This window comes from Procambarus clarkii, chromosome 22, assembly GCF_040958095.1.
Source record: "Procambarus clarkii isolate CNS0578487 chromosome 22, FALCON_Pclarkii_2.0, whole genome shotgun sequence".
Classification (NCBI taxonomy): domain Eukaryota; kingdom Metazoa; phylum Arthropoda; class Malacostraca; order Decapoda; family Cambaridae; genus Procambarus; species Procambarus clarkii.
Genome location: NC_091171.1, coordinates 47,333,774 through 47,361,090, shown reverse-complemented (window position 1 = coordinate 47,361,090; position 27,317 = coordinate 47,333,774). Strand labels below are relative to the sequence as shown.

Genomic DNA, 27,317 nt, shown 5'->3' with positions numbered 1-27,317 from the left:
GCTACACACTATGATCTCTGGCAAATCATTCTTTTCCTCAGCAAAACTTTAAGCACTTTTACTAACATGTTTTAAGGAGAATTTGTTAGTATTTTCTTAATCCTTTTAAATGTCTTTGCTTCTAAATCCCAAACTTCTCTGCAATATTTTACTCCTGGATCACCAAAACAGTCACTTTGGCAGGCTCACTTTGGCCATGCAAATGACCTCAAATCCAAAATAGTGGAATCCAAATTAGAGTGGGTCAGTTATATACTATACTGTATTACAGATACTGTACTGTATATACATGAACTGAACAGTTGTACTGAACAGCCAGAGGTGCCTTACAAGTTTTACCAGGTTTCCTTTAATATACAAAATTAAACATAACAGCATTCTGACTATTGTTATTTTTCTTATGGATATTTGCCATTCTATGTAAAGACCTTCTACCATCTAGAGGATGAAGAAATACTAAATCACTTAATGTTTTCATTTTATATCTTCGATGTTTCATCAACAGTGTGACATCTTCATGAGTACTGTATATGCTTTGACACAAGGGACACCGGTATACTAATTTTACATGCAAAACATAGACATTTATAAGTGTGGGTACATCTACAGGTGTGAGGGTGACTACTATCTAATTTTAGCTACTAGTTGTCTACCACGTCTGCTATCTTCCCTATGTATCAATGGAGAGCTATTATCAATTGTATTGCAAGGAAGGAGTCTCTTTTTGTAATATATTCTTGAAATAGTGTTAGGAGGATGCAGTGACCATTAAAAACCGAGTCTGGTGAGGGGAACATGCAAAAATCACACCAGTTCAGCAGCCATATCTACACATGTGTGGTAGTGCACTTAAGAGAGCTGGTCCTTCAAAAAAATATAGAGGAATCTCGGGATATATTATTTTTAGCATTTCGGGGTCCAATGGTTTAGGACGTGTGCTTTAGAGTACCCACTGGGCAGGTTTGAAAACTCCTTGTGGTTCCTACTAATTTTTTTCTCATTGATATATCATGTTAATGTGATTTCTTTGTGCAAGCCACATCCATGATGCTCCTTTTACAAGAATGGTGCCATATGATCTTTGACCATTGATTCAAATTCTAATTGTTAGAAATTTAATATATTTACTTCTCTTTACATTAGATATACAGTACTGTATCGTTATTGATGAATGGCTTGGGAATTCTTTTTTCATTTATATAAACCCATTAAAATTCTCCAAAAGGGTACAGTACTCTGTAGTACTGGGGAATCCTTTTGAGCTATCATCAGGTTCTCTAGTTTCCTATAGTACTGGATAATACCAAAAGCTACTTTCAGGTACTGCAATATTTTGTAGTAGTGGTGAATCCTAAGAGTTGCCCTTGGAACTCATGCCCCTCCCCACCACCAGGCAGTAGTGAGGAATACTCTGCAAGGAATCTCACAAGCTACTCGTAATGCATCAAAGTTTTCAGTTATAATTACCCTACAGTATTTGAGTGCTTTGATAGACGAGGCATAAAATGCTGGAAGATAAATCCCTCATGATTAATTTTAAGTTAATTATCAAGGAGACTATTGTGGTTGTTGTCAGAGATATTTTTACTTATTATTGAAACAATTAAAAGTTTTAGATAAAAGAAGGGTGGAATTATAAAGAATCCAGACCAAAAAATATTAAAAAAGTAATTTTATTTTCAAAGAATGTGGTACCAAATTGAGTGGAAAACTGTAATTGGTTTTATGAGCTTATAATTTTTTGGGGAAATGTTAAATCTTGGGATTCCATATAGAGTAATAGTATGGTTTTAGTTTAATAAAAAAATTTATACAGCAGATTCTTATGTGTAAATCTTATCTGTTTTTTGCCTACAAATTAATTCTTAATTTGTCTATGACTTTGTCCAGAATCTTGATAATCCAGGGCATCAGATAGATGTACAGGCCAGCAAGTCTTTCTACGCTATAGTGTGACGTTTACATCTCCAGGACGTGAGCCTTATCTTGGGGTGTTACCTGTAACACCACATTGTGTTAATTATTTCATTACCACAAACCTTCCTCCGCCTATAATTAAGATAACCTTCCTCCTCCTGAATAGAATTTCCTCGCCTATAAGATACAGAGCTTACTGTGAAAAAGACGTAATACAGTACAGTACAGTACTTAAATTTCTCCTTTGAGATGTGCTGACTTTTCAACAGTTCATCACACTCACGTATTCTGAATAAGCAAAAGAGTTAAGTTTCTTTCGAGTCTGTTGGATGAGTAAGACATTGGTCAATTCTATGTGTTAAATGAATAAAGCTCATATGTGAGCAAAGTGCACTGTAAGATTTGGCACTTCCTACAAAATTGACTTTAAAGCGCACATTAATTTAAAGAGTATAAAAGATTGTGCTTTACACTAAAATGCCATATTCTATATTTGGTGTGTTGGTTTATTTTTATAGAACGGCTGCTGTTGCTATTGCACTGCTGATGTTGCTATTGCACTGCTGCAGTTGTTATTGCACTGCTGCAGTTGTTATTGTACTGCTGCAGTTGTTATTGTACTGCTGCAGTTGTTATTGCACTGCTGCAGTTGTTATTGCACTGCTGCAGTTGTTATTGCACTGCTGCAGTTGTTATTGTACTGCTGCAGTTGTTATTGCACTGCTGCAGTTGTTATTGTACTGCTGCAGTTGTTATTGCACTGCTGCAGTTGTTATGGCACTGCTGCAGTTGCTATTGCACTGCTGCAGTTGCTATTACACTGATGCAGTTGTTATTGCACTGCTGCAGTTGTTATTGCACTGCTGCAGTTGTTATTACATTGCTGCAGTTGTTATTACACTGCTGCAGTTGTTATTGCACTGCTGCAGTTGTTATTGCGCTGCTGCAGTTGTTATTGCGCTGCTGCAGTTATTACACTGCTGCAGTTGTTATTACACTGCTGCAGTTGCTATTGCACTGCTGCAGTTGTTATTGCACTGCTGCAGTTGTTATTGCACTGCTGCAGTTGCTATTGCACTGCTGCAGTTGCTATTACACTGATACAGTTGTTATTGCACTGCTGCAGTTATTACACTGCTGCAGTTGTTATTGCACTGCTGCAGTTGTTATTGCGCTGCTGCAGTTATTACACTGCTGCAGTTGTTATTACACTGCTGCAGTTGTTATTACACTTCTGCAGTTGCTATTGCACTGCTGTTGTTATTGCACTGCTGCAGTTGTTATTGCACTGCTGCAGTTGTTATTACACTGCTGCAGTTGCTATTGCACTGCTGCAGTTGTTATTGCACTGCTGCAGCTGTTATTACACTGCTGCAGTTGCTATTGCACTGCTGCAGTTGTTATTGCACTGCTGCAGTTGTTATTGCACTGCTGCAGTTGTTATTACACTGCTGAAGTTGCTATTGCACTGCAGCTGTATTATTGCACTGTAGCTTTACTATTGCACTGCAGCTGTACTATTGAACTGCAGCTGTACTGTTGAACTGCAGCTGTATTATTGCACTGCAGCTGTACTATTCCACTCTAGCAGTAGTGTTGCACTGCAACTGTACTATTGCACTGCAGCTGTATTATTGTATTGCAGCTGTACTATTGCACTGTAGTTCTATTCCACTGCAGCTGTACTATTGCACTGCAGCTGTACTGTAGCACTGCAGCTGTACTATTGTACTGCAGCTGCTACTATTGCACTGCAGCTGCTACTATTGCACTGCAGCTGTACAGTAGCACTGCAGCTGTATTATTGCACTGCAGCTGTACTATTGCAATGCAGCTGTATTATTGCAATGCAGTTGTATTATTGCACTGCAGCTGCTACTATTGCACTGCAGCTGTATTATTGCTCTGCAGCTGTACTTATGCACTGTAGCTGCTACTATTGTACTGCTGCTGTACTATTGCACTGCAGCTGTACTATTGCACTGCAGCTGTACTATTGCACTGTAGCTGCTACTATTGCACTGCAGCTGTACTATTGCACTGTAGCTGCTACTATTGCATTGCAGCTGTACTATTGCACTGCAGCTGTACTATTGCACTGTAGCTGCTACTATTGCACTGCAGCTGTACTATTGCACTGCAGCTGTACAGTAGCACTGCAGCTGTACTATTGCACTGCAGCTGTACTATTGCACTGCAGCTGTATTATTGCACTGCAGCTGTATTATTGCACTGCAGCTGCTACTATTGCATTGCAGCTGCTACTATTGCATTGCAGCTGCTACTATTGCATTGCAGCTGTACTATTGCACTGCAGTTGTACATTAGCACTGCAGCTGTACTATTGCACTGCAGCTGTACTATTGCACTGCAGCTGTATTATTGCACTGCAGCTGTACTATTGCAATGCAGCTGTATTATTGCACTGCAGCTGCTACTATTGCACTGCAACTGTATTATTGCACTGCAGCTGTACTATTGCACTGTAGCTGCTACTATTGTACTGCAGCTGTACTATTGTACTGTAGCTGCTACTATTGCATTGCAGCTGTACTATTGCACTGCAGCTGTACTATTGCACTGCAGCTGCTACTATTGCACTGCAGCTGCTACTATTGCACTGCAGCTGTACTATTGCACCTTCAGCTGTACTATTGCACCTTCAGCTGTACTATTGCACTGCAGCTGCTAATATTGGATTGCAGCTGTACTATTGCACTGAAGCTGTATTATTGCACTGCAGCTGTTGTTGTTATTGAAGTGTTTGTTACTGTAACATAACTTTTTCTTTGGAACAGAACAGATATTTAAATTTAGAACTCTTAACATATTGTACAGTAGAAGTACAGTAATTATTCAATATACACTGAATACATATTCGTCCAAATGACTAAATAAGAAACTGTACACACCTTGACAGTTGTCATCAGACGTAAGCATAGTTACAAAGTTACTGTAAATCTTTGAGATTTAATTTTAGAAAGTGCTATTGAAAGTGAATTTTGGTGCTATACAATATACCTTATTGACCAAGAGCTGATTGGTCAATAATTGGTATAATTATGTACATACATAATTGGTACATTTATCTGTTGTGCAAGTTTGTATAGTAGGAAGTAATTGACCCATCTCAAACACTTTATGAAATTGTAAAGTTAATGTACATTTTGTTTTGTTTTTAGAAAATTGCTGGCAGTATATGCAGTTAACAGTATAAGCTCAGCCATCATGAACATGGCAGCATCTTATTAAGAACATGTCTTTAATTTAGTATAATAATCTCAGTTTAGGCCTTGAGCCCAAATGAACAAACTATTATGTAAAGTTGTACAGTTAATGCATTTTTATTCAATATTTTATTTCTTTGGATGGTTTGAGATCAGCCAAGTCCGTTCTAGAGTCAGCCAGCCAGCGTGTTGGGTTACGCAGTGATATAAAGATGAGCACACATTGGAGTCCTCTCTCTCTCTCTGGGGGTTGGCTTAAACATTTATACATGTAATTCCCAAACTTTTCTTCTAATGTTTTATTTTTCCATCTTATTTAGGATGAGGCAGAGGATGATGCCATGTATTATGGAGGTTACAATATCAGAATGTTATAAGACCACACCTTGCTATAAGACATTCTGCTTTGTCATGAGTAGAATGTTATAATCACTTGTTACAATCACACAACAATTGTTATAAAAAAAAAGCTTCCTAATTAAAATTGTATTTTTTTAGCACTTGTTTTACACACTCCAGCTTGTTATTAAAATGTTTTCTAGTGTACGTACAGTGGTAAACAACATAACACTTATCATGTTGTGCCTGTGGCCACGGCTGCTCATAACTCACTCACTCTCTTATCCCCGGCATCAGGTAAGGTTTGTAAGCCATTTCTTGTTACCTGTGCCTAGAAAAGGAAAGCATAAATTAACATAATAACAATATTTCCTTCAACAGAATAAAACAGAACTTATATTTCGCGTTATTACAGAGCCCTGTCTTCGAAATGAGGCATCATCATTTTTCTTATTGTTCTTAAGAACTGAAGTACATGGCTTGTAATTATTTTCACTAGATAGGTAGTGTCATCATTATTTGTCATCTTTATACTTATTAGACTCGTGTAGCTTGTGTGTGCCGCTTATATCACAAGTTATGTGTGTGTGTGGTATGCTGCTTATATCACAAGTTATGTTTACCGCTTATATCACAAGTTATGTGGTATATATATCCACTATAATGTGAGATAAATGGTGCCTCTGAAAAACTTAGATTATCAAATAATAACAATATTTTATTTATTAGAAGGTACAAAGGGTTGGTGAGATTACATTGGAGTGATATTTTTACATTCTTGCAAAGCCACTAACATGCATAGCATTTTGGGACAAGTCCTTAATCTAACATATCAGGTAAGGTGAAAAAGTACATTGTAGCAAGGTTTGATATCAACAATATAAATTTATAGAGGTGATTACGCTGGTAAAGATTAAGTACTTAATTAGTTTTAAGTACAGTACTAATATTGGGGAAGTGCATAGTTCAAGATACAGTGTGAGTTTGAAGCACAGGGTAGGACACTATGAGGATGAATGAAGTAGCATCTCTTAACAGAGACATGCAATTGTTATAAAGTACAAAATGCTTAAGAATTTGTGGAAAGAATAACTGAAAGCAGGATAGTGGGCTTGGAACTCGAGTAGCCGAAATGGAATGAGAGGAAGAGAGAGACAGGTTCAAGATTGACCAGCAAAGGAACACACAGATCACATATCTCTCAATATAAAAATGGAGTGTGCTATACATGGGGTAGGAATGTTTGAAGAAGATTGCACATAACACCATGTTAGTTTTTGGAAATGATTTTGTGTATCTTGGAATGGTTTCAGGAATTGGATAAAGAAGATTGATGGGATGTGTGAAGATCATATTTTTTTTTTTTTTACCAGAAGTACTTAAATAATTTTGGTTTTTACCAAAGATCATAAACCCCATTTGTATTGAATTAATGTGGCATAAAGTAAGATAATCATATCATGCAGAAGTTACTTAATTATTAAGTATAGTACTGTACTCTTAGATGCCATTGAAGCACCTTGGTAGTTAGAGCTACTGGCTACCACTCTGGTAGCTGGTGATTCGAGGCTCCAACCGCCCAGGTGAATGAAACCATCTGCTATTGTACTTTTGTAATTTTCTTTGTAACCAAGCAATAAGAATACTTTGTTCCACAAACATATGAATACATCAACCTTACTTATGTTGATGACAATAAAAATAAGTACAGTACCTCTGTATATCTGAATTAGACGTTCATATAGAAAAACCTGATGTCCTTATATCAACACCTTGAATAGAATTAAAATATTTTCTGTGGGGAAGCCCCGTCGTCTCCCTGGAGCTATTGGACTGATATGCGATATATAAGTCTGGGGCATCAGTCAATTGGTGTTCAGCCTCCGGATCGTGGAGTCTTACCACGGGAGAATCGTCCTTCTGGTTCCTTGGTGGCTGGCCCAGCCTTGGTTTCAGAGGCTGCTTGCTTAGTGTCTGAACCCGATGCGTTTTCCACGGCTCTGCCTCTTTCAGCATATCGGACAGGTCTGGTACACGGCTGGTTCGGATCTACTCTTCCACTCTTCACGACTGGTCTTTTTGACATGGGTGTATCACCACTTGTATGGTGATCAGGTGGCTTCTTTGATGGTGTCCCACCTTCGAGCATCAACTCGGTGACAGTATGAAGTTTTCTGGCGTTCTTTTCGCTATTTTTTTGTCTTTTCGTAGGTTGTCTTCTATTTCTGACCGGGTTGTTTTGTCCTTTCTTTCTTGGCTTTTTCAGGACCGTCATTTGATGTCGAATACTGTCGTCTCATATCATGCAGCGCTGGCAGAGCCGTTTCAGTTTGCATTCGGGGTGGATGTCACTTCCGCCCCGTTCCGTAAGCTTTCTCGTGCTTTGTTTCACCTCTGGCCTGCTCATGCGCCGCCTGAGCCGTCCTTGTCCTTGGACAGGGACGGCTCTCTTTTCTCTCTTCTCAGTTTGTGGTGGCCTCATTGGTTCAAGAATGTTTTTCCAAGACTGTTTCTGTTGGCATTGGCCTCTAGGGGTTGGGTGGGGTGGGTGAGCTTCATGCTCTCCTCTGGTGCTGGGGTTTCGGCTCCTTCTGTCCCGGTAGTTGGTTTGTTCTGTTGCAGCCGTCTCCTTCTTTTCTGGCGAAGAACGAGACGGTGGCTTTCCGGAGGGCCCTTGGGTGCAATGCTTGGTTGGTCAAGTCGGGGTACATCATGTATTGTGTCCAGTTGCGGCCCTTTGCCGTTATCTGCGCACCTCAGTGGTCGGGGACGTGCTTTGGGTTGATCCAGTATCCCTTGTTCCCTGTTCCAGGGCTCGGATCTCCTAGGTCGTCCCCAAAGTTATTAAGTCTAGCCAGCCTGTGGTCTATCCTCGTGCCCATGATGTTCATAAGTTTGCTGCTCTGGCTACCGTGTTCGGCAACATGTCTTTGGCTGACATTCGGGCACGGAGATTTTGGAGGTTGAACAGGATCCTGGCCACCAGTTATTTGGTCAACATTCCTGGTCCTGGTCGTTCGTGTGTGGCTTTGAGTTGCATGTTGCAGCCAGTTGTCTCAACTTCGAGTTGAGGAGTGCGTGACAGCCACTTCTCGGGTAAGTCCCTCTTTTATTTATCTTTGGTTACAGTATATAGTTCCAGGGAGCCAATGGGGCTCCCCAAAGAAAACCAGCACTGAATGTAATGAAAAGCGATTTTCTGGGTGAGCCCCAGAGGCTCCCTGGCACCCTCCCTCCCTCTGGTCGGCGGTTTCGCTTTGGTTTTGATGCTCAGCCTCTGAACTGGAGGTGTGAGTAGTCGACATCAGGGGTCCGGGGGCTCCCCCCCACCCCCTCCCGAGGAGTGGAGGGCTCCCCCCCACCCCCTCCCGGGGAGTGGAGGGCCACACGGACAAGCGGCATGATGGCGGTGTATGACGTTTGCTTGTTTTCTTGGGTGTTGGGGAGTTCTGCCTTTCTGCTCAGTCTTTGGTTGCAATTTTCTTACCAAGTGGGGTTTGTTTTGTTATGCTTACTTTTCTGGGTGCCTAACCCCAGTCGATGGCAGACACGGAATGAACCCAACAACATGGGGATTTCCATAGGCCATTACTCTCCCTATGCCTCTCTGAGGGGACCAGGTTCTGGCTCGTGGTCCCTGGTAGGCAGAACTCCATTGACTGATGTCCCAGACTAACATAGTGTATATCAGTCCAATAGCTCCAGGGAGCCTGCGGGGCTCACCCAAAAAATGGTGTTTCATTACATTCAATGCTGTTTTTTTTTTTTTATCAAGTTGGGCATTGAAGCGATAAATAGTCATACTGGCCTAACATTTTCTGTTGAAAATAACTCATTATATCTGTAAATCAAATGTTTGAAAAATATTTAACTGCGCATTTTGATTTTTTTTTTACATGGGTGTGTAATTTAAGCTTCTTGTACAGTACTTGAAATTGCTGTTTGTGTGGGTGAGCAAGCGCATGTTGGTGTGTGTTATGTATGTTGTGTTGACTTCTGTGACATTGATATATCCATACTGGCTTAGTTCCTTCTTTTCATTATTACATGAATGTTGTGTGCGTGTATGTATAATATTTTTTTCTTTGGAGTCAACGTGCTCTTTTTCCCAGCTCTCCCTTTTTTTTTTTTACTACTACAGTATTCTTACCCTTTTTTTGTTACTACTATTCCTCACCCCCCCTTTTCTCTTCCCCCATATATCACCCCATTTCTTCTCCCCCTTATCAGTTTTCTCCTACACTCCTCCATTCCTCCCTCACTCATCCCAACTCATTGCCCTTCACAATTCTTGTCTGCTGTGTTGCAGTTCTTGTATGTGTACTCTCCCTATTGTGCATGCAGGAGAGAGCATGAGTTTACATGAGTTCTATTGTACCTACTCTTGAATCTTTTGATGGAGTTATCCCTGATTCTTCAATTTTAGCTTACTGCATTTGCTAACTATCCTTATACAGTACTGTACTAAGGAAATGTGTTGTCCTTATATGGCTCATCCAAATCTCAAGGTTTCCATCTATGGTCTATTAGTCTGCCATTTCAGTATTTATACAAAACAGTTCATCTTAGTCAATGCCCCTAAGGATCTTATATGTCATGATTATGGTGCATCTTGTTATGGTTTTGTTTTAGTGTGGTGACGTCCAGCTGTCTGTGTTTCCTCGTATGTCAGTAACTCATGTACAGTATGTATATTGTTTACATTAAGTAATAATGCATGTTTGGGACAGCAAGCCAGATGCTAGTTTTGTTTTGCTTTAATTTAAGCATTCAAATGAGAATATATTTTATTGAAGGAAATTATCCTCATCAAAGGACAGCCACAAATGTCTATTCTTTGCCACTTTTTACAACTATGTCATTGATTGCAATATAATTTTTCCTCCTGTGGATGTTTTATGTATGGCACTAATCACTGGAGTGTGAGAAACATGCTAATATAACTTTACTATCAAATTATTTTCAACAGTTCTTATTAGATGTCCTTGTTGTTGCAGTATTAATACTTTTGTAAAATTTGCAATTGTTAACAGTTGGACGAGCCTTTGGAAACATGGATTATTTATTACTATGGTTGTTAAATCTCATTAGAGTGTTGCAGTATATTAATATGGTCTTCCCTTCCTCCCTCTTCTAGGATGAAATCGTGGAAATGGCCCTTAGGGACATGGGTCTTATTTGAGGGTTTTGTAGCATAATTCTCATTTGGTCACAGTGATTTGATTGCACAAATATTCACAAGCTCCATAGGTAATACTATTTCATGGGTAAGTTAATCATTCATCCAATAATAATGACAAGAAACGATAATTCAAATGATAAGGTGATTACAATCAAACAAGGAAACCTCCAGTGCGAGTGTGACTCATTTGGAATGAAACTAGAGCCTGAACTTTTTATATATATAATTTAAAGTTATTTTATATTAAGTCTGTAAATGCACCCAGGGACCAGTTGTGTATAATTAAGCTGAGTTAATCTGAACAGTGATTGTGGTAATGTTTCATGATATTTTTTTACCTTTTCTACATTTGAGCTGTAATGACTTGTGAATGACCCTTAGACAAGTTTTGTTTTGTAATGAAAAAATTGGAATGTTTCTAGTTAACTTAGATTTAAAAGATTGCAGTTAAGTTATTTGTTTACCTTGTAATAGTGTTGCTTGCGAGTGAATGTATAGCAGTGTAATATTTTTCATGTAGCATATTGGCTCTCTTTGACCTGTGATGTACTGGTGGTGGCTAAAGCTTGTATTTATGATCAGTTGTGACTAGTTGCTGAAATAAATATAACTTGTATTACACAGAATTTTCTTTCTCCCATTCCTCTCTGTATGCAGCATTTCTGACGCTCTCTTCACAAGACACTGGAAATATATATAGTACAGTACAGTACATACAAAAACAAGCTGTTTATCTCATCTTTATGTTGGAGAGCACATGTACCTAAACAAAGAAATAGGCTACTGAAGCCTGAGAGTGCACACAACTATACCTAAATATTTGCATGTTAGCAATATTACTAGAAATTCTCATGATCTGGAGCTAACTAGGTATGTGTATGCTGCGTAATAGACTAGCCTGATTACTGAGCTGCCCCAGTTGCTTGCATAACTACTTTCCTTTTGGCTTTATAATCTTTCAAGTCATCTTTATCTACTCATTGCTGTTATAAAATAATAATTTCCACTAACATTCCTACATTTTAGCCTTTTTAATATTTTGAAAAAACAAATGGTAATTAGAAATTTGTTTTCGATGTGTGGGTAATTGGCATTGGTAATTGGTAATTGGTATCTAAACATTCTAATTCTGTCATATTTATATTGATACTAAATGGAGGTGACATCCTCATCTTGGTTTATTGCACTCCTCTGGTGACCTCCGCCACTGACCTTCAACTGATGTTGCTTGCTTAACCCCAGCGCTGCGCACCTTTTAAAAAATGGTATTCTTGTGGTGCGCCGAAAATAAATTAATCCAAAAACAATATTTTATTTCTTTTGATATTGTTAATTATCACTCCAGGAAGCACAAAAATTGAAGTAAAAAAGTCTCTACCTCTTGTAGTATAGCTGTAGTGGCCTGGAGAAGTTGCATATTTTTTTGTACAAATAAGGCGTGTTGCCTTATGAGAATAACCTTTTCAATATATTGTCAATGTTTCTCACTTTATTTATTTATTTTTTCGCTCTCAACAAGCTGTATCTACAGTACAGTATGTGTCAAAAATGGTATTCATTATGTATAACTTAAAATATATATATATATACAGATATGTGTGTATAAATACTGTTTATGCATTCCATGCATTAGTCTCATATATGTATGTACTTACGTAATTGTGCTTGCGGGGGTTGAGCTTTGGCTCTTTGGGCCCGCAAATGTATGTGTTTGTGTGTGTGTGTGTGTGTGTAAATCACGAAAATTAACACGTGATGAAAAATGTGACAATGTCAGACCACGGAGGAAGAATTGAAACAGGAATTTCCTTAAGTACTTTTGTATATAAATACATCTTCAGAAGGAATGAAATCCTTCCTTCTGAAGATGAATGAAGGAATGAAAGAAGGAATTAATACATCTTCATTTCATTCCTTCTGAAGATGTATTAATATACGAAAGTACTTAAGGAAGTTCCTGTTTCAATTCTTCCTCCGTTAGTTTTAACCCAAATTTCAAAAAATTAACTGATACAGAATGAAATAAATAGCTTTATCATTTCATAAGAAAAAAATTTGAAAAATATATAAATTCAGGAAAACTTGGCTTATTAGGTAAATCGGGCCTTGCATAGTAGGCCAAGTACCTCATTCTGGCTACTAGGTACAACACATATATATATATATATATATATATATATATATATATATGTCGTACCTAATAGCCAGAACGCACTTCTCAGCCTACTATTCAAGGCCCGATTTGCCTAATAAGCCAAGTTTTCATGAATTAATGTTTTTTCGTCTACCAAACCTACCTAACCTAACCTAACCTAGCTTTTTTTGGCTACCTAACCTAACCTTACCTATAAATATAGGTTAGGTTAGGTTAGGTAGGGTTGGTTAGGTTCGGTCATATATCTACGTTAATTTTAACTCCAATAAAAAAAAATTGACCTCATACATAGAGAAAAGGGTTGCTTTATCATTTCATAAGAAAAAAATTATAGTAAATATATTAATTCAGGAAAACTTGGCTTATTAGGCAAATCGGGCCTTGAATAGTAGGCTGAGAAGTGAGTTCTGGCTACTAGGTACGACATATATATATATATATATATATATATATATATATATATATATATATATATATATATATATATATATATATAATATATATAATATATATAATATATATATATATATATATATATATATATATATATATATATATATATATATATATATATATATATATATATATATATTTTATAATTTGACATAGCACACATTTACACATTTTGCCTAAAATGTATACAGTAATGGTAATCACAAACTTGCTTTTGTTAAACTTTCAGTGGCTCATAGTATGGCTGCCCTGCACATTCCTAAAGCCATAGCCTTAGGAACGTTACGTAGGCCTTAGTAACCTAGGCCACGTTACTAAGGCCATGGAAGGAAAGTGAAGGAATCTGGATTTTTTCAAGATGGGGAGATGGTTACTGGAGGCCTGAGAAAGCAATTGTGAGCCCCCCCTGTATAATTCAATATAATGCATATAATTCATATACAGTAATATGATTATATGCATCCCATGCATATAATTATGCATGGGAGTTTCGAATCTTATGATATACCTGTACTAACATCCTCACATATTGGTTGCGCACCACCACACCCCCTTTAATATGTCACCTGGTGCAGTGTAGAGGTTAACCAAAGAATGGCTGTACCTGCCAGAATGTAAGAGCATGGAAAGGGAAATATATTACTGCAAACCGAGAGTTGTCTGTCTAATATACCGCACTGTATCGGACTTCACTGTCATCCACAACACGTCTCTCTTTATAGTTTGGAATGTATATTTTCACATCTTAGCATTTCAACCATCGACAACTTTTGCAACGAGGTCTTGAGAGTCCAGGTAGCATTTTCATGAAGTTTAAAAAAACATTAAAATCTGGCTTGTTTTAAGGGCAAGTTGCTAGTAGACTACATAGAGGAATGAACTTATATGAATGTAATGAGAAAATAACAAAGGAGAAAGTACAAGTGATTATAAAACCAAAAAAGATAATAACTAAATTTAAAAATAAATTCAACAAAATTTAAAAATATTTAATACCATGTGTTGTTGAGATTTAAATTTCAACAACAAAATTCTTATCCAAAGCATATAGTTCATTCTACTGTACATTACTTGGAATTCAGATGTTCATAATAAGGACAGTGTAAAACGTAAAATTAAAACAGTGACAGATGTTGATTAATTGGTTCCATCTTTTGATTGCCTGTACTGTATTTAAATGATACCCTTCCTGTACTGTGCATGTATAATCAGATTATAGAGAACACATTTAAATTGTACTTGTTTCCAACATACCAAGTGATATATCTAAGAACTATTGAATCATCACAGAGCTGCATAGTACAATAAAACCACATTGGCTTAATGACTTCTTTTGATAATTACTTGTACTAATAAGTACTGTATATGTATTTTTGTTGAGCCAGTAATAAAGCATTGCTCTTTTTATACAGATTTACCATATGGCAAAAATTCTACAAATTCCTCATTCCCTGGCAACATTGCAAATGATCAATAATTGTGATCATTTGATTTTGACTGCTGAAATTTATATTTCCAAATTTTTTTTAAGATTTTGTTCATATTACGACATTTGTAGTTATTTGTAATTTATTTTAAATTTTTGTTAGCATGAATGTTGTATGTGAGAATGAATGGAAGGTGAATCCACTTAAAGGTTCAGTGCTGTAAATTAGTCAGAAGTTTTATTGCCTATAAACAGGACTTTACATGAACATTACTGGTGTGTTAATCACTTTTAGCTTTTATTGTTGAGGTTTGGCTTGTAAGGAGTCTCATAATACTACGAATAGTTAAACAAAAAAATAGTCTGGCCAACCATTTCTACAGGGAGTTAGGGCAACATAAAGGTATTGTATATAATTGAATAAATATTGGTATTTGTTGTTGTTGTCAAGGATGCTGACATCTTATCATCTGCATGCTGATTTAACTTTCTTATAAATCACACTTTTATGTATGCATGAACTTTTCATTAATAGCATGTTTTGTTTCTGTGGGAATAATTTCATGCCATTTTTTTTCCACCTTACAGGAGGAGACACCTCAGGGGTTGTTTGAAGACCACGGGCTGGGTTAACAGCCTGGCCAGCCAGGTCTTAGTGCAAGTCTCAAAGATATATATATATATAAATATATATACAGTATATAGCTTAAATAAATTTTAAAAGGGGAAGTATTGCTGTAACATTTCCAAGGTCTGTGAAGGCTTTGTTCAATTGTGTACACTCCTCGGCCTTTGAATTACATATCACCTAATATTTATGTAGTAATTCATGTACAGTGGAGGCGGTCCTCATTTTGCATGAAGATTGGTTTCCTGAGAACCTTTCTAAATTCTGACACAGATAAATAAAACATTAATGTATAGTAAGAGCTAAATAGGGTTATTAACAAAGACCTGCAAAAGTTACTTTTTCTGTGGGAAGCCCCATCGGCTCCCTGAAGCTATCCAAACTGACATGTGCAATATTAGTTTGGGATCATCGGTCATGGAAGTTCTTTATGCCTACCGGAGACCACGAGCCAGAACCTGGTCCACTCAGAGAGGTGCAGGGAGCAATGGCTATATGAACACTACATTTAGTCTATATCATTTCTGCCGTCGACAGAGGAGGGCACCCAGAAAGATAGGCGAAACGATACAAATCCCCAACTGGTGAAATTTGTAACTTACAACCAAACGGAGCCAAAGAACTCCCCCCCCCCCCCCCCACAAAAGAAAACAAGTAAATTGTCTTCCAACTAGTGTGCCCACTCGTTAGCCTGCAATTGTTAACAATTGCAGGCTGTCATAGGCAATTACTCCCTGTGCCTCTGTGAGAGGTTCTGGCTTTTTGGTATGTTGTCTCCCCTCTTCCCCCAAATGGAGGGGAAGCCCGTTCAGGCAAGCAGGCGGCTCACCATTTCAGTTCTTGACTGATGTGCATGGTGGTCAGACATCACCTCTGGCCTCGCTTTCCTGTCTGGATTTTGCCGTGTGTGGCTGTGCTAGCTGTGGTGGTGGTGTGGTGGCCAGGTGTTTTGTGTATGCATAGCAGTATGTGCCTAGGGCCAGCTTCCCTAGGTGCCCTGTAAGTACTACCCTTCCATTTCAGGGTTCTCTTCCCTGCAGCGTTCGGGACTCACTCCCATAGAGGTCTCCGTCGCTTGGTGGTGCCTTTACCCTTGGGGTTAGTCAGGGGTCTTGGGAGTTTCATCTAATCCTGGGTAGGGAGTGATTTGTTGCTGGGCGGGGCGAATTGTGATCTGCACACATGCGGCAGCCGACAATTCTCTCTGCCTGCCAGTTTGTTTGTTTGTGGGATTTTGGGGATGTTTGCTGTACAGTATTTTTAGTCTTTCTTTTGGTGGAGGGCTGCCTAGCTTCCCATGAGATCCATCTAAGTTTTGTTTGGTAGTCATCCTTTGGTGTCCTCGAGGTACCATGACTGCTACTGGTTGGCAGTTTGCCTGGTATTAGACAGGGTTCAACCGGTTCAACTGGGCTAGCTAACTCAGTACCTTGGTTACCCCATAGGGATTACTCACCACCCCCCTTGCGGGCCCCTGGAAATCTCTTTAGGGCTCGGGGTGACCGTGTGCGTGTCTTCCGAGTCCTCTCTCACCTTGTGCGAGGTTGAAGGTTGTTTGTTGCCCCTGTCTCAGGGAGATGATCATTGATGCTGCCTGTCGGGTTAGTGACACCTACGACCCGGAGTCCTGCAGGATTTGTTCTCTGCTTGTGCTCCCGTTTACCCATTCTTTGTCTGAAGATCTTAGGGGTCAGGCAGCGACTGCATTGCATGCTAGGTTTTCTTTATTGCAACAAGCCAGGTCACCCATTTAGAAGCCCCGGAACTGCCTCGCTTGGGTTCTAGGAACCAGGATTTGAGGGCGTTGGTTGCCTCGGTCTTGGTTCAGTCCGCACTCCCTTTTCCTTCTCAGGTGGGTGTGGTTTGCCCTGCTCCTCTCTCCCCCCCTGCTACCGGCTCCCAAATATCTGAGGACTGGAGTCGGAGCAGGGGGGGAGAGAGGAGCAGGGCAAATATCTGAGGGTTTCGGAGTTGGAGCAGGGTTTAGCTCGAGATGAGGCTCGGGTAGCTTCGGGGACTGCCCCTTCCGTTACAGGTGCGGAGGTAGTCGAGCCCGATTTTCCCGCTGAAGCTTCTGGGTCGACCCAGCAGACTCGCTTCTTTGAAGCTTCAACCCTGGACTCCGCATTTTCTTCAGGGGTAGTAGGTATGGATGAGGGTTCTGCAGTGGATAATCATCACACTCGTAGTCATTTGGCCTCAGTCTTGCGCTTCCTCAGTCTTTTGGAGCTGTCCTCAGACTGGCTTTCAGGGGATGTGGGGGCATTGAGTGAACCTTCGGCTGGGGTTCTGGGCTTCTCCAGGATCTTTGGCTGCCTTGCTAAAGCTGTTTGCGCTGATCCTCCAGGAGGCAGTATTTATGGTATCTCTCGCATGTCAGCAGGCAGTTCTTGCTCTCTCTTTTGATTCCGCTTGGGCTCTGACATTGCAGTCTTCGTCTCCATTCTGTCTTGTTATTTCAGGAGGACTGTGTTGCCTAGTTTTTGTCAGCAGCTTCTATCAGTTGCCGCTCCATTTCTGATTTGTTGTTGCTTCGGGGGGAAGGGGGGTTCTCGGTCCTCTTGGGGTAATCGTGCCATGGCTCGAGTTTCGGTAGGTCGATGTGGGCCTTTGATGCCAGTTTCTGAGCCGGTGTGTCCTCCAGGGTCTTCTTTGTCTGGTCGGCGTGGTGGTCGCTCTGTGCAGAAGTTGGCTTCTAAGAGGTCGCATCAGCCCTTTCCTGGGTTGCCCCATTGACTGGGCGCTGGGGGGGCTCTATTTGCCCAAGCATGGTCCCGCGATTCATGGCCTTTTCGGGTCGTATCTTTTGGCCTGTGATGGCTTTGGGCGACTCCTCCTGTTGAAGGTTCAAGGCTGGTTAGTGAAGCTTCTTCCCTCTGTCTGTCAGGTCATCTTGGAGTAGGTTCGCCTGGGCGTGATCAAAACAACTTCATCCCTCAGGTGGGTTTCCCGCTTGTTTCCAGTTCCGAAACAGGACTGTGCGGATCTTCAGTTCATTCTGGACTTGTTCTGTCTGAACTGTTTGATTCCTTACCACTCCCTTTCGGATGACCACATTGTCCCAGGTATGGTTTATTCTCGAGCCAGGAGCTTCGATGATTTCTTTGGACCTCAAGGATGCTTTTTGGCACTTCCTATTCATCTGGGGTTCAGGAATTGGATGGGGGTTCGTGGTTGGGCGACAGGATTACCACTTTTGTTGCCTTCCATTCGGTCTGAATCTGGCACCTCGCATTTTCACGTGCTTAACCAGGACCATCGTGACCCGTCTTCAGTTTGCTAGGTCTTTGGGTTCTGGCCTACCTCGATGACTGGTTGGTGTTGGCTTCCACCCAGTCTGCATGTCTGCTAGCCAGGTATATAGTCTTTTCCCAGCTTGCCGAGTTCGGGCTCCTGTTGAATTGGCGGAAGTCCCATTTGGTTCCGTCCCAGGTTCAGACTTGGCTGGGCCTCGTGTGGGATTCTCGGATGGCACAAGTCAAACCTGGCCTCAGACTAGACTTGGTGAGTAGAACAACTCCCAGAACCCCATCAAGCAGGTACATCCATATCTCTCTCCCTCCTGCAGCTTTGTTATGGCTGTAGGCTCATTGTCAGCTGTTTTTGAGGGGGACCCAGGTCACTTGGCGGTAAAGCAAGCAGCTGTGCGGGACTGAACTTTGCCATGCTGGTTTACCCGCTGAGCAAGTTTTGGCTTCGGAGGCTGTCCTGGTATCTTCAGAGCAGCCCCTTTCGCTGCTCTCGCAACTGCTGGGTTCGACTCCTGGTGTCCTTACATCAGTTGCTGCGTCTCCGGCTTCCTCTTTGGGTTTTTCGGGGTTCAATGCCGTGGTGCCTTCCCCCTCCCTCACTCGATGTGTTCACTGACGCTTCGTTTCTTGGCTGGGGTTTTGTGACTAGCACTCACTTGGTCGGCCAGGGGCGTTGAGCTCTGTCCTTCTGTCGGATTCACGCACAGTGCGAGAGTCAGCAGCTGTTTGGCAGGTGCTGCGGCACTCTGTGATCCGGCTCCATTCGGACTGTTCCCCCTGTGGTTCATTGTCTCAACCAGGTGGGGTCTCTGCAGTCTGTGGTTCTTTGGGGCTGGTCGTTTTGGGTGGTTCTTCTGCTGAGTTTTCGGGGTTTAGTTCTCTGTGCCATTCACATTCATTGAGTGTCCAACGTCCTGGATATTCATTGGGGGAGAGTGCTTCTCCTGGCCCCATGGTGGTCAGCCCAGCCTTGGTTTCAGGTGCTGCTTGCTCGGTGTATATACCTAAGAGTTTTTCTGCGCCTCGGCCTCTTTCAGCAGGTCGGGCCGGTGAGGTACCTTGCTGGTTCGGCTTATTCCGCTCTTCGTGTGTGGTTTTTCTGATGCAGGTGTATCACCATTTGTACGGTGATCAGGTGGCTTCATTGATGGTGTCCCATCTGCAGTCTTCCTCTCAGCGGCAGTATGAAATCTCCTGGCAGTCTTTCCACCATATTCCTTTCCCTTCGTTGGGATTCGTTGGTGTCTGTTCGGGTTTTGTCCTTTCTTGGGTTTTTCTGGACCGGCATCGCATGCCGAATACTGTCGCTTCATGTTGTGTGGCATTGGCGGAGCTGCTCCAGCTTGCGTTCGGGGTGGATGTCACTTCTGCTCCGTTCTGCAAACACTAGTGTTTTTCACCTCCGGCCTGTTCATGCGCTGCCTGAGCCTTCTTGGTCTTTGGACTGGGTGCTCTCATTTCTCTCCTCATCTCAGTTTGTGGTGGCCCCTTTGGTCTGTGATTGTTTTATGAAAGCAGTGTTTATGTTAGCTTTGGCCTCTGGGGGTTGGGTTTGGAAGCTTCATGCTCTTCTCTGGCACAAAGGTTTCTGCTCCTTTGGTCCTGGGAGCCATTTTGTTTGTTTACAGCCCTCTCCTTTTCTGGCGAAAAATGAGACAGCTGGCTTCCAGAGGGGTCCGTTGGTGGTGGATGCTTGGTTGGTTCGGCCGAGGGTGTGTCATGTCTTATGTCCAGTGGCAACTTTACATCACTACCTGTGGGCCACTGGTTCGGTGTCAGTGGACGCTCTCTCGGTGGATCAGGTTTCCCTGGTTCCCTGTTCCAGGGCTCGTGATTCTCAGGTTGTCTGCAGGGTCATAAAGTCTAGCCAGCCTGTGGTCTACCCTTGTGCCCATGATGTGCGAAAATATGCTGCTCTCGCTGCTGTTTTCGGAAAACATGTCTTGGGTCGACATTCGGGTGCGGGGATTTTTGAAATCGAACAGGGTCCTGGCTTCTAGATATCTTGTCAACTTTCCGGACCCTCTCTGGCCTTGTACTGTATTTCTTTGAGATGTCTGTCGCGGCCTGTTGTCTCATCTTTGTCTTGAGACCTGTGGTGCCGCCGCCTCCTGGGTAAGTCCCTGATTTTACTTATTGGTGGGTAGTTAGCTTCAGGAAGCCGACAGGACTACCCACAAAAAAAAATCGATGAATGTAATAAAACAGCATTTTCTGGGCGAGCCCCGGAGGCTCCCTGACACCCTTTGGTCTGTGTTTTCATCATTCTACGAACTGGGATGGTGAACCACCTGCTTGCCTGAACGGGCTCCCACTCCCTACATTTGGGGGAGGGGGGCACTAACAAGCGGGCGTGCTAGTTGGATGACGATTTACTTGTTTGTTTTCTTTTGGGGGGAGTTCTTTGGCTCTGTTCAGATGTAGGTTGAAATTTGTATTGTTTTGCCTATCTTTCTGGGTGCCCTCCTTGGTCAATGTCAAACATGACATACTCTAAGGATAGTGTGTTCATATGGCCACTGCTCCCTGCATCTCTCTGAGTGGACCAGGTTCTGGCTCGTGGTCTTCAGTAGGCATAGAGAACTCCTGTGACTGATGACCCCAAACTTATATTGCACATGTCAGTTTGGATAGCTCCAGGGAGCCAACGGGGCTCGCTCAGAAAATGGTGTTTCATTGCATTCAATGCTGTTTGTTTTTTACTTTATTTTCTTCAATAAAGTATCTGCTGTACAGTACATGAACATTAATATATAATGTTCTGTTTACTTTCCACCCACAAATACAGTACAAAATGGAATCCAGAATGCTTGGAAAGTGAAATGATGCACAAATATCATAAACCATATTGTAAAAAACAAGAAATATCATATTCCAAAATTACCAAGTCATATATGGGAGCCTGATACACTGCCAACAATTCTCTTGATCTGCAGATTACTTGGTAATCTGAGCTAAACCTTTGTAAAGTAAAAAAAAAAAAAAAATAATAATAATCACTCGCACTTGTAACCTTGACATAATGTGAATGATGTCATTACCTCGTGCCGCACAAAATGAGGGCCTCTCGCACTGTACTGATTTTTTTGTAAACACGATGCAGATAATTTAGATTAAAATTTAGAATATTTGTTCATAGAACATCAGGTGTTTAAAAGTTATCTATACTGTATTTGAAAGTTAGTTGAAAGATGTTCTTCTGTGATCTCTCACTTGGAGAAAATGATGGTAACAGTTTTCAGTATTATCAGAGCAAAGTTCAGCAAAGTTTCCTCATTTATAATTTTCAATTTGGCAACTAATTTTATTCATTTAAGTACAATAATAGTATTTAGTGTCTTCCTTGGCAAATATAGCTTCTTTTTATATGAATTATGCTTGTTACTGTTTTTTATGCAATAATAATGGGTAACTGGTTAAACATAAAAATGTAATAAACTTTTGTGGGATTGCAAAGTTGGCACAGCTGTAGGCAGGTGTTGAAGTGTGTGGCCTGTAGGCAGGTGTTGAGGTGTGTGGCCTGTAGGCAGGTGTTGAGGTGCATGGCCTGTAGGCAGGTGTTGAAGTGTGTGGCCTGTAGGCAGGTGTTGAGGTGTGTGACCTGTAGGCAGGTGTTGAGGTGTGTGGCCTGTAGGCAGGTGTTGAGGTGTGTGGCCTGTAGGCAGGTGTTGAGGTGTGTGGCCTATAGGCAGGTGTTGAGGTGTGTGGCCTGTAGGCAGGTGTTGAGGTGTGTGGCCTGTAGGCAGGTGTTGAGGTGTGTGTGGCCTGTAATTACCTAAGTGTAGTTACAGGATGAGAGCTACGCTCGTGGTGTCCCGTCTTCCCAGCACTCTTTGTCATATAACGCTTTGAAACTACTGACGGTCTTGGCCTCCACCACCTTCTCACTTAACTTGTTCCAACCGTCTACCACTCTATTTGCGAAGGTGAATTTTCTTATATTTCTTCGGTTTCTGTGTTTAGCTAGTTTAAATCTATGACCTCTTGTTCTTGAAGTGCCAGGTCTCAGGAAATCTTCCCTGTCGATTTTATCAATTCCTGTTACTATTTTGTATGTAGTGATCATATCACCTCTTTTTCTTCTGTCTTCTAGTTTTGGCATGTTTAATGCTTCTAACCTCTCCTCGTAGCTCTTACCCTTCAGTTCTGGGAGCCACTTAGTAGCATGTCTTTGCACCTTTTCCAGTTTGTTGATGTGCTTCTTAAGATATGGGCACCACACAACAGCTGCATATTCTAGCTTTGGCCTAACAAAAGTCATGAACAATTTCTTTAGTATATCGCCATCCATGTATTTAAATGCAATTCTGAAGTTAGAAAGTATAGCATAGGCTCCTTGCACAATATTCTTTATGTGGTCCTCAGGTGATAGTTTTCTATCTAGAACCACCCCTAGATCTCTTTCTTTATCAGAATTCTTTAAAGATTTCTCACATAATATATAGGTTGTGTGGGGTCTATGTTCTCCTATTCCACATTCCATAACATGACATTTATTAACATTAAATTCCATTTGCCAAGTGGTGCTCCATCTACTTATTTTGTCCAGGTCTTCTTGAAGGGCCTGTAAGCTCAGCCTGTAAGCAGGTGTTGAGGTGTGTGGCCTGTAGGCAGGTGTTGAGGTGTGTGACCTGTAGGCAGGTGTTGAGGTGTGTGGCCTGTAGGCAGGTGTTGAGGTGTGTGGCCTGTAGGCAGGTGTTGAGGTGTGTGGCCTGTAGGCAGGTGTTGAGGTGTGTGTGGCCTGTAAGCAGGTGTTGAGGTGTGTGGCCTGTAGGCAGGTGTTGAGGTGTGTGTGGCCTATAGGCAGGTGTTGAGGTGTATGGTTTGTAGGCAGCTGTTGGTGTGTGGCTTGTACTCACTCGCCTAATTGTGCTTGCGGGAGTTGAATTTCGGCTCTTTGGCCCTGCCTCTCAACTGTCAATCAACTGGTGTATAGGTTCCTGAGCCTACTGGGCTCTATCATATCTACATTTGAAACTGTGTATGGAGTCAGCCTCCATCACATCACTTCTTAATGCATTCCATTTGTTAACTATGACACTAAAAAACTTATTTCTAATGTCCATGTGGCTCATTTGGGTACTAAAGTTTCCACCTGTATTCCCTTGTACGTGTGCCCCCCTGTGTTAAACAAACTGTCTTTATCCTATCAATTCCTCTGAGAATCTTTTATGTGGTGATCATGTATCCCCTACTCTTCTGTCTTCCAGTGTCACGAGGTTTAGTTCTCACCTACAGGCAGGTAATAAGGGTGTGTGTGGCCCATAGGAAGGTGTTGAAGTGTGTGGACTGTATTCACCTAATTGTGCTTGTGAGGGGGGGGGGAGGTTGAGCTTCAACTCTTTGGTTCCACTTCTCGACTATCAGTCAACTGATGTAAAGATTCCTGAGTCTGTTGTGTTCTCTATCGTATCTACATTTGAAATTGTGTATGTAGTCTGCCTCCACCACCTCATTTCTTTCTGCATTCCATTTATTAACTACTCTGGTGCAGAACAAATTTTTTATTATGTCTCCAAGGCTCATTTGGATACTCAATTTCCATCTGTGTCCCCTTTGTGCATGTATTGCCCATGCTATATAGTCTGTCATTATCTACAGTATCAATTCCACTGAGAATTTTGTATGTGGTAAACATGTCTCCAATCTCTTCTGTCTTCCAACTACACGAGGTTCAGTTGAGGTTCAATTCATGTAGCCTTTACTCGTAACTTATACCTCATAGCTCTGGGACAAGTCTGGTGGAATACCTTTGAACCTTCTCCAACTTTGTCTTATGCTAGGTTAGATATGGACTCCATACTGGAGCTGAATACTCCAGGATTGGTCTGACATATGTGATATACAGGGTTTTGAATGATTCCTCACATTTCTAATGGCAGTCAGTTAACCAGACTGCTGATATGCTTTTGATATGGGCCTCAGAAGACAGGTTTGGTGTGATATCAGCCCCTGGATCCTTCTCTCTCTCTCTCTGTCTCATGTAAGATTTCATCTTCCATCTGGTACCTTGTGTCTGACCTCCTGCTCCCTCCACCTAGTTTTATTACTTTACATTTGCTTGAGTTACACTCTAGGAGCGTTTGTTGGACCATTCTTTCAGGTTATGTAAGTAATCTTGTAGCCCCTTACTGTCTTCTTCTGTCTTAATCATCCTCATAATGTTTGAATCATTAGCAAACATTGAGGGGAATGAATCTATTTCCAGGCAGGTGTTGGAAACACCTGCCTGGAAATAAGCCACACTCCACAACACCTGCCTAATTGTAGGCAGGTGTTGTGGAGTGTGGCTTGTAGGTAGGTGTTGAGGTGTGTGGTTTGTAGGTAGGTGTTGTGGAGTGTGGCTTGTAGGCAGGTGTTGAGGTGTGAGGCTTGTAGGCAGGTGTTGTGGAGTGAGGCTAGTAGGCAGGTGTTGAGGTGTGTGGTTTGTAGGCAGGTGTTGTGGAGTGAGGCTAGTAGGCAGGTGTTGTGGAGTGTGGCTTGTAGGTAGGTGTTGAGGTGTGTGGTTTGTAGGTAGGTGTTGTGGAGTGTGGCTTGTAGGCAGGTGTTGAGGTGTGAGGCTTGTAGGCAGGTGTTGTGGAGTGAGGCTAGTAGGCAGGTGTTGAGGTGTGTGGTTTGTAGGCAGGTGTTGTGGAGTGAGGCTAGTAGGCAGGTGTTGTGGAGTGTGGCTTGTAGGTAGGTGTTGAGGTGTGTGGTTTGTAGGTAGGTGTTGTGGAGTGTGGCTTGTAGGCAGGTGTTGTGGAGTGAGGCTTGTAGGCAGGTGTTGTGGAGTGAGGCTTGTAGGCAGGTGTTGTGGAGTGAGGCGTGTAGGCAGGTGTTGTGGTGTGTAGCTTGTAGGCAGGTGTTGTGGAGTGAGGCTTGTAGGCAGGTGTTGGGGTGTGTGGCTTGTAGGCAGGTGTTGTGGAGTGAGGCGTGTAGGCAGGTGTTGAGGTGTGTGGCTTGTAGGCAGGTGTTGAGGTGTGAGGCTTGTAGGTAGGTGTTGAGGTGTGAGGTTTGTAGGCAGGTGTTGAGGTGTGAGGCGTGTAGGCAGGTGTTGAGGTGTGAGGTTTGTAGGCAGGTGTTGAGGTGTGAGGCGTGTAGGCAGGTGTTGAGGTGTAAGGCGTGTAGGCAGGTGTTGAGGTGTGAGGCCTGTTTGCATTCCCATGTGTAAGTACTGTATAACATTTAAAAAAACTGGATCTAGTTCCTCCATAATACAGTATATCAATAACTAATAGTGCATTCAGTAAGATAGAATCCTATTGTATTATTGATTTGCATTCTGAGAGGGTTCTTCTCTGTGGTTTTTCCTGAGCAAACCCAAGGACTAGCATGGGGAGCCATTGAGAGAACCCACCATAAAGAGGCATTTTATTACATTGAATTCTGGATTTTTAGCACTGAAATTGTTTGTATAGAAATGTTATATAAAGTGACTAAAAGCACTAATTAGCAGCATTGTTGCTATAGTCAATCATTCGTGTAGCAACGTTCACGTAATACTGTACTGTACCAAGTTATTAACACTTGCGGTATGTAATCAGTGCATGCTACTCTCTCATAGTCATCTCTAGGGTATTTAAAGCCCCCATTAGTAAATTATGTTTATATTTTAGTCATGTGTAGTTTAAATTTAAGCACCATCACAATAAGTTTATTTAAACAAAATTCAGTCAAATAATGGATGCATGTGTAGATTTACTGCAGTATAATGTTATTTTCAAGGATATGAATATAAAATGGTAACAGGTACCATTTTACAGGTTAACACTGGTAACAGGGGTCTATCTGGTATTTTAGGAAAATTTAAAAAATAACAAAATATTTTGTGCTGTACTCAATAGATAAGTTATTAAAGAAATTTCAATAATAATTTTTTATGTGTTGCAAGACAATGCTGATATCAACAGTCCTTTAACTATAGAGGAGATCAACCATAGCCCTTTTAACTTAAAAGTATAGAGGATCATTCACAAGTTCTTGCTCATTCACTTTCTCAGTTTTATTTTCAGCACAACTGTCTGTACTGTCACTGGTCCGGCCAGTCTCTATTATTCTGCAACATTTCCCAATTGGTTTTATATTGTGTCTGTTTCCTTGGATAGTTATAACATTGTGCATGGGAGTTCTTACCTTTTTTTCAAACACATACCATATTTTAGTTATTTAAAAAAATAACAAAATTAACACAAGTAAATATATATATGTATTTTTGGGGTCCTCACTATGTATTTTTAAAGGACAATAATAATTATTTAATGGTCAGAATATCTTGAGCCATGTTATCGTGACTCGTCATCTGCAATAGTTTAGTTATAGATATAGTCTTGTAACTAAATACTGTGTAATTATTCTTTAGTAAATATCACATTATGATGCTTACCAGACATAATGTTTAATGTACTCAAGTAGTTCATTAGCCCAATCCCAGGTACCTCAATCTCAGTCAGTGATTCACTACCGTCCACCTAATGTACTATAGCTTTATATCATTAGTATTAAGATGTGTATTGTAAGGAAATATTTCATGTTATAAGGATAATCTTTAGTTTGTAATTCCCCAAACTTATATTTTTAGTGAGTTAGTAATGCTGTTAAATTTAATTCAACACTTGGGTTAGCACAGTCCTAGTCACACACAAATGTTAGTCAGTGAGGACGCAAACTAGTTACGGTATTAATTATCTCGCTTCCTAACTAAATCTTGCTTGTGCATGCTCCTTTATTATTTTTTAATGTGATTTACAGATATCCATATAC

The 27,317-nt window shown here is 41.1% G+C and overlaps 1 protein-coding gene across 5 annotated transcripts in view; it reads left to right on the top strand.

The window, feature by feature from the left end:
- Positions 1-27,099, top strand: part of AP-1sigma (AP-1 complex subunit sigma-2) — a 59,761-nt gene extending 32,662 nt beyond the window's left edge. For 3 of the 5 annotated variants that reach the window (XM_045744433.2, XM_069328979.1, XM_069328978.1), the window contains exon 6: positions 5,465-10,614. In XM_045744433.2, the coding sequence (XP_045600389.1) occupies positions 5,465-5,521 (57 nt within the window). In that variant the 3' untranslated portion in view covers positions 5,522-10,614. The other 2 variants (XM_045744464.2, XM_045744453.2) reach the window with 2 other exon arrangements.
- The last annotated feature ends 218 nt before the right edge of the window (positions 27,100-27,317 follow it).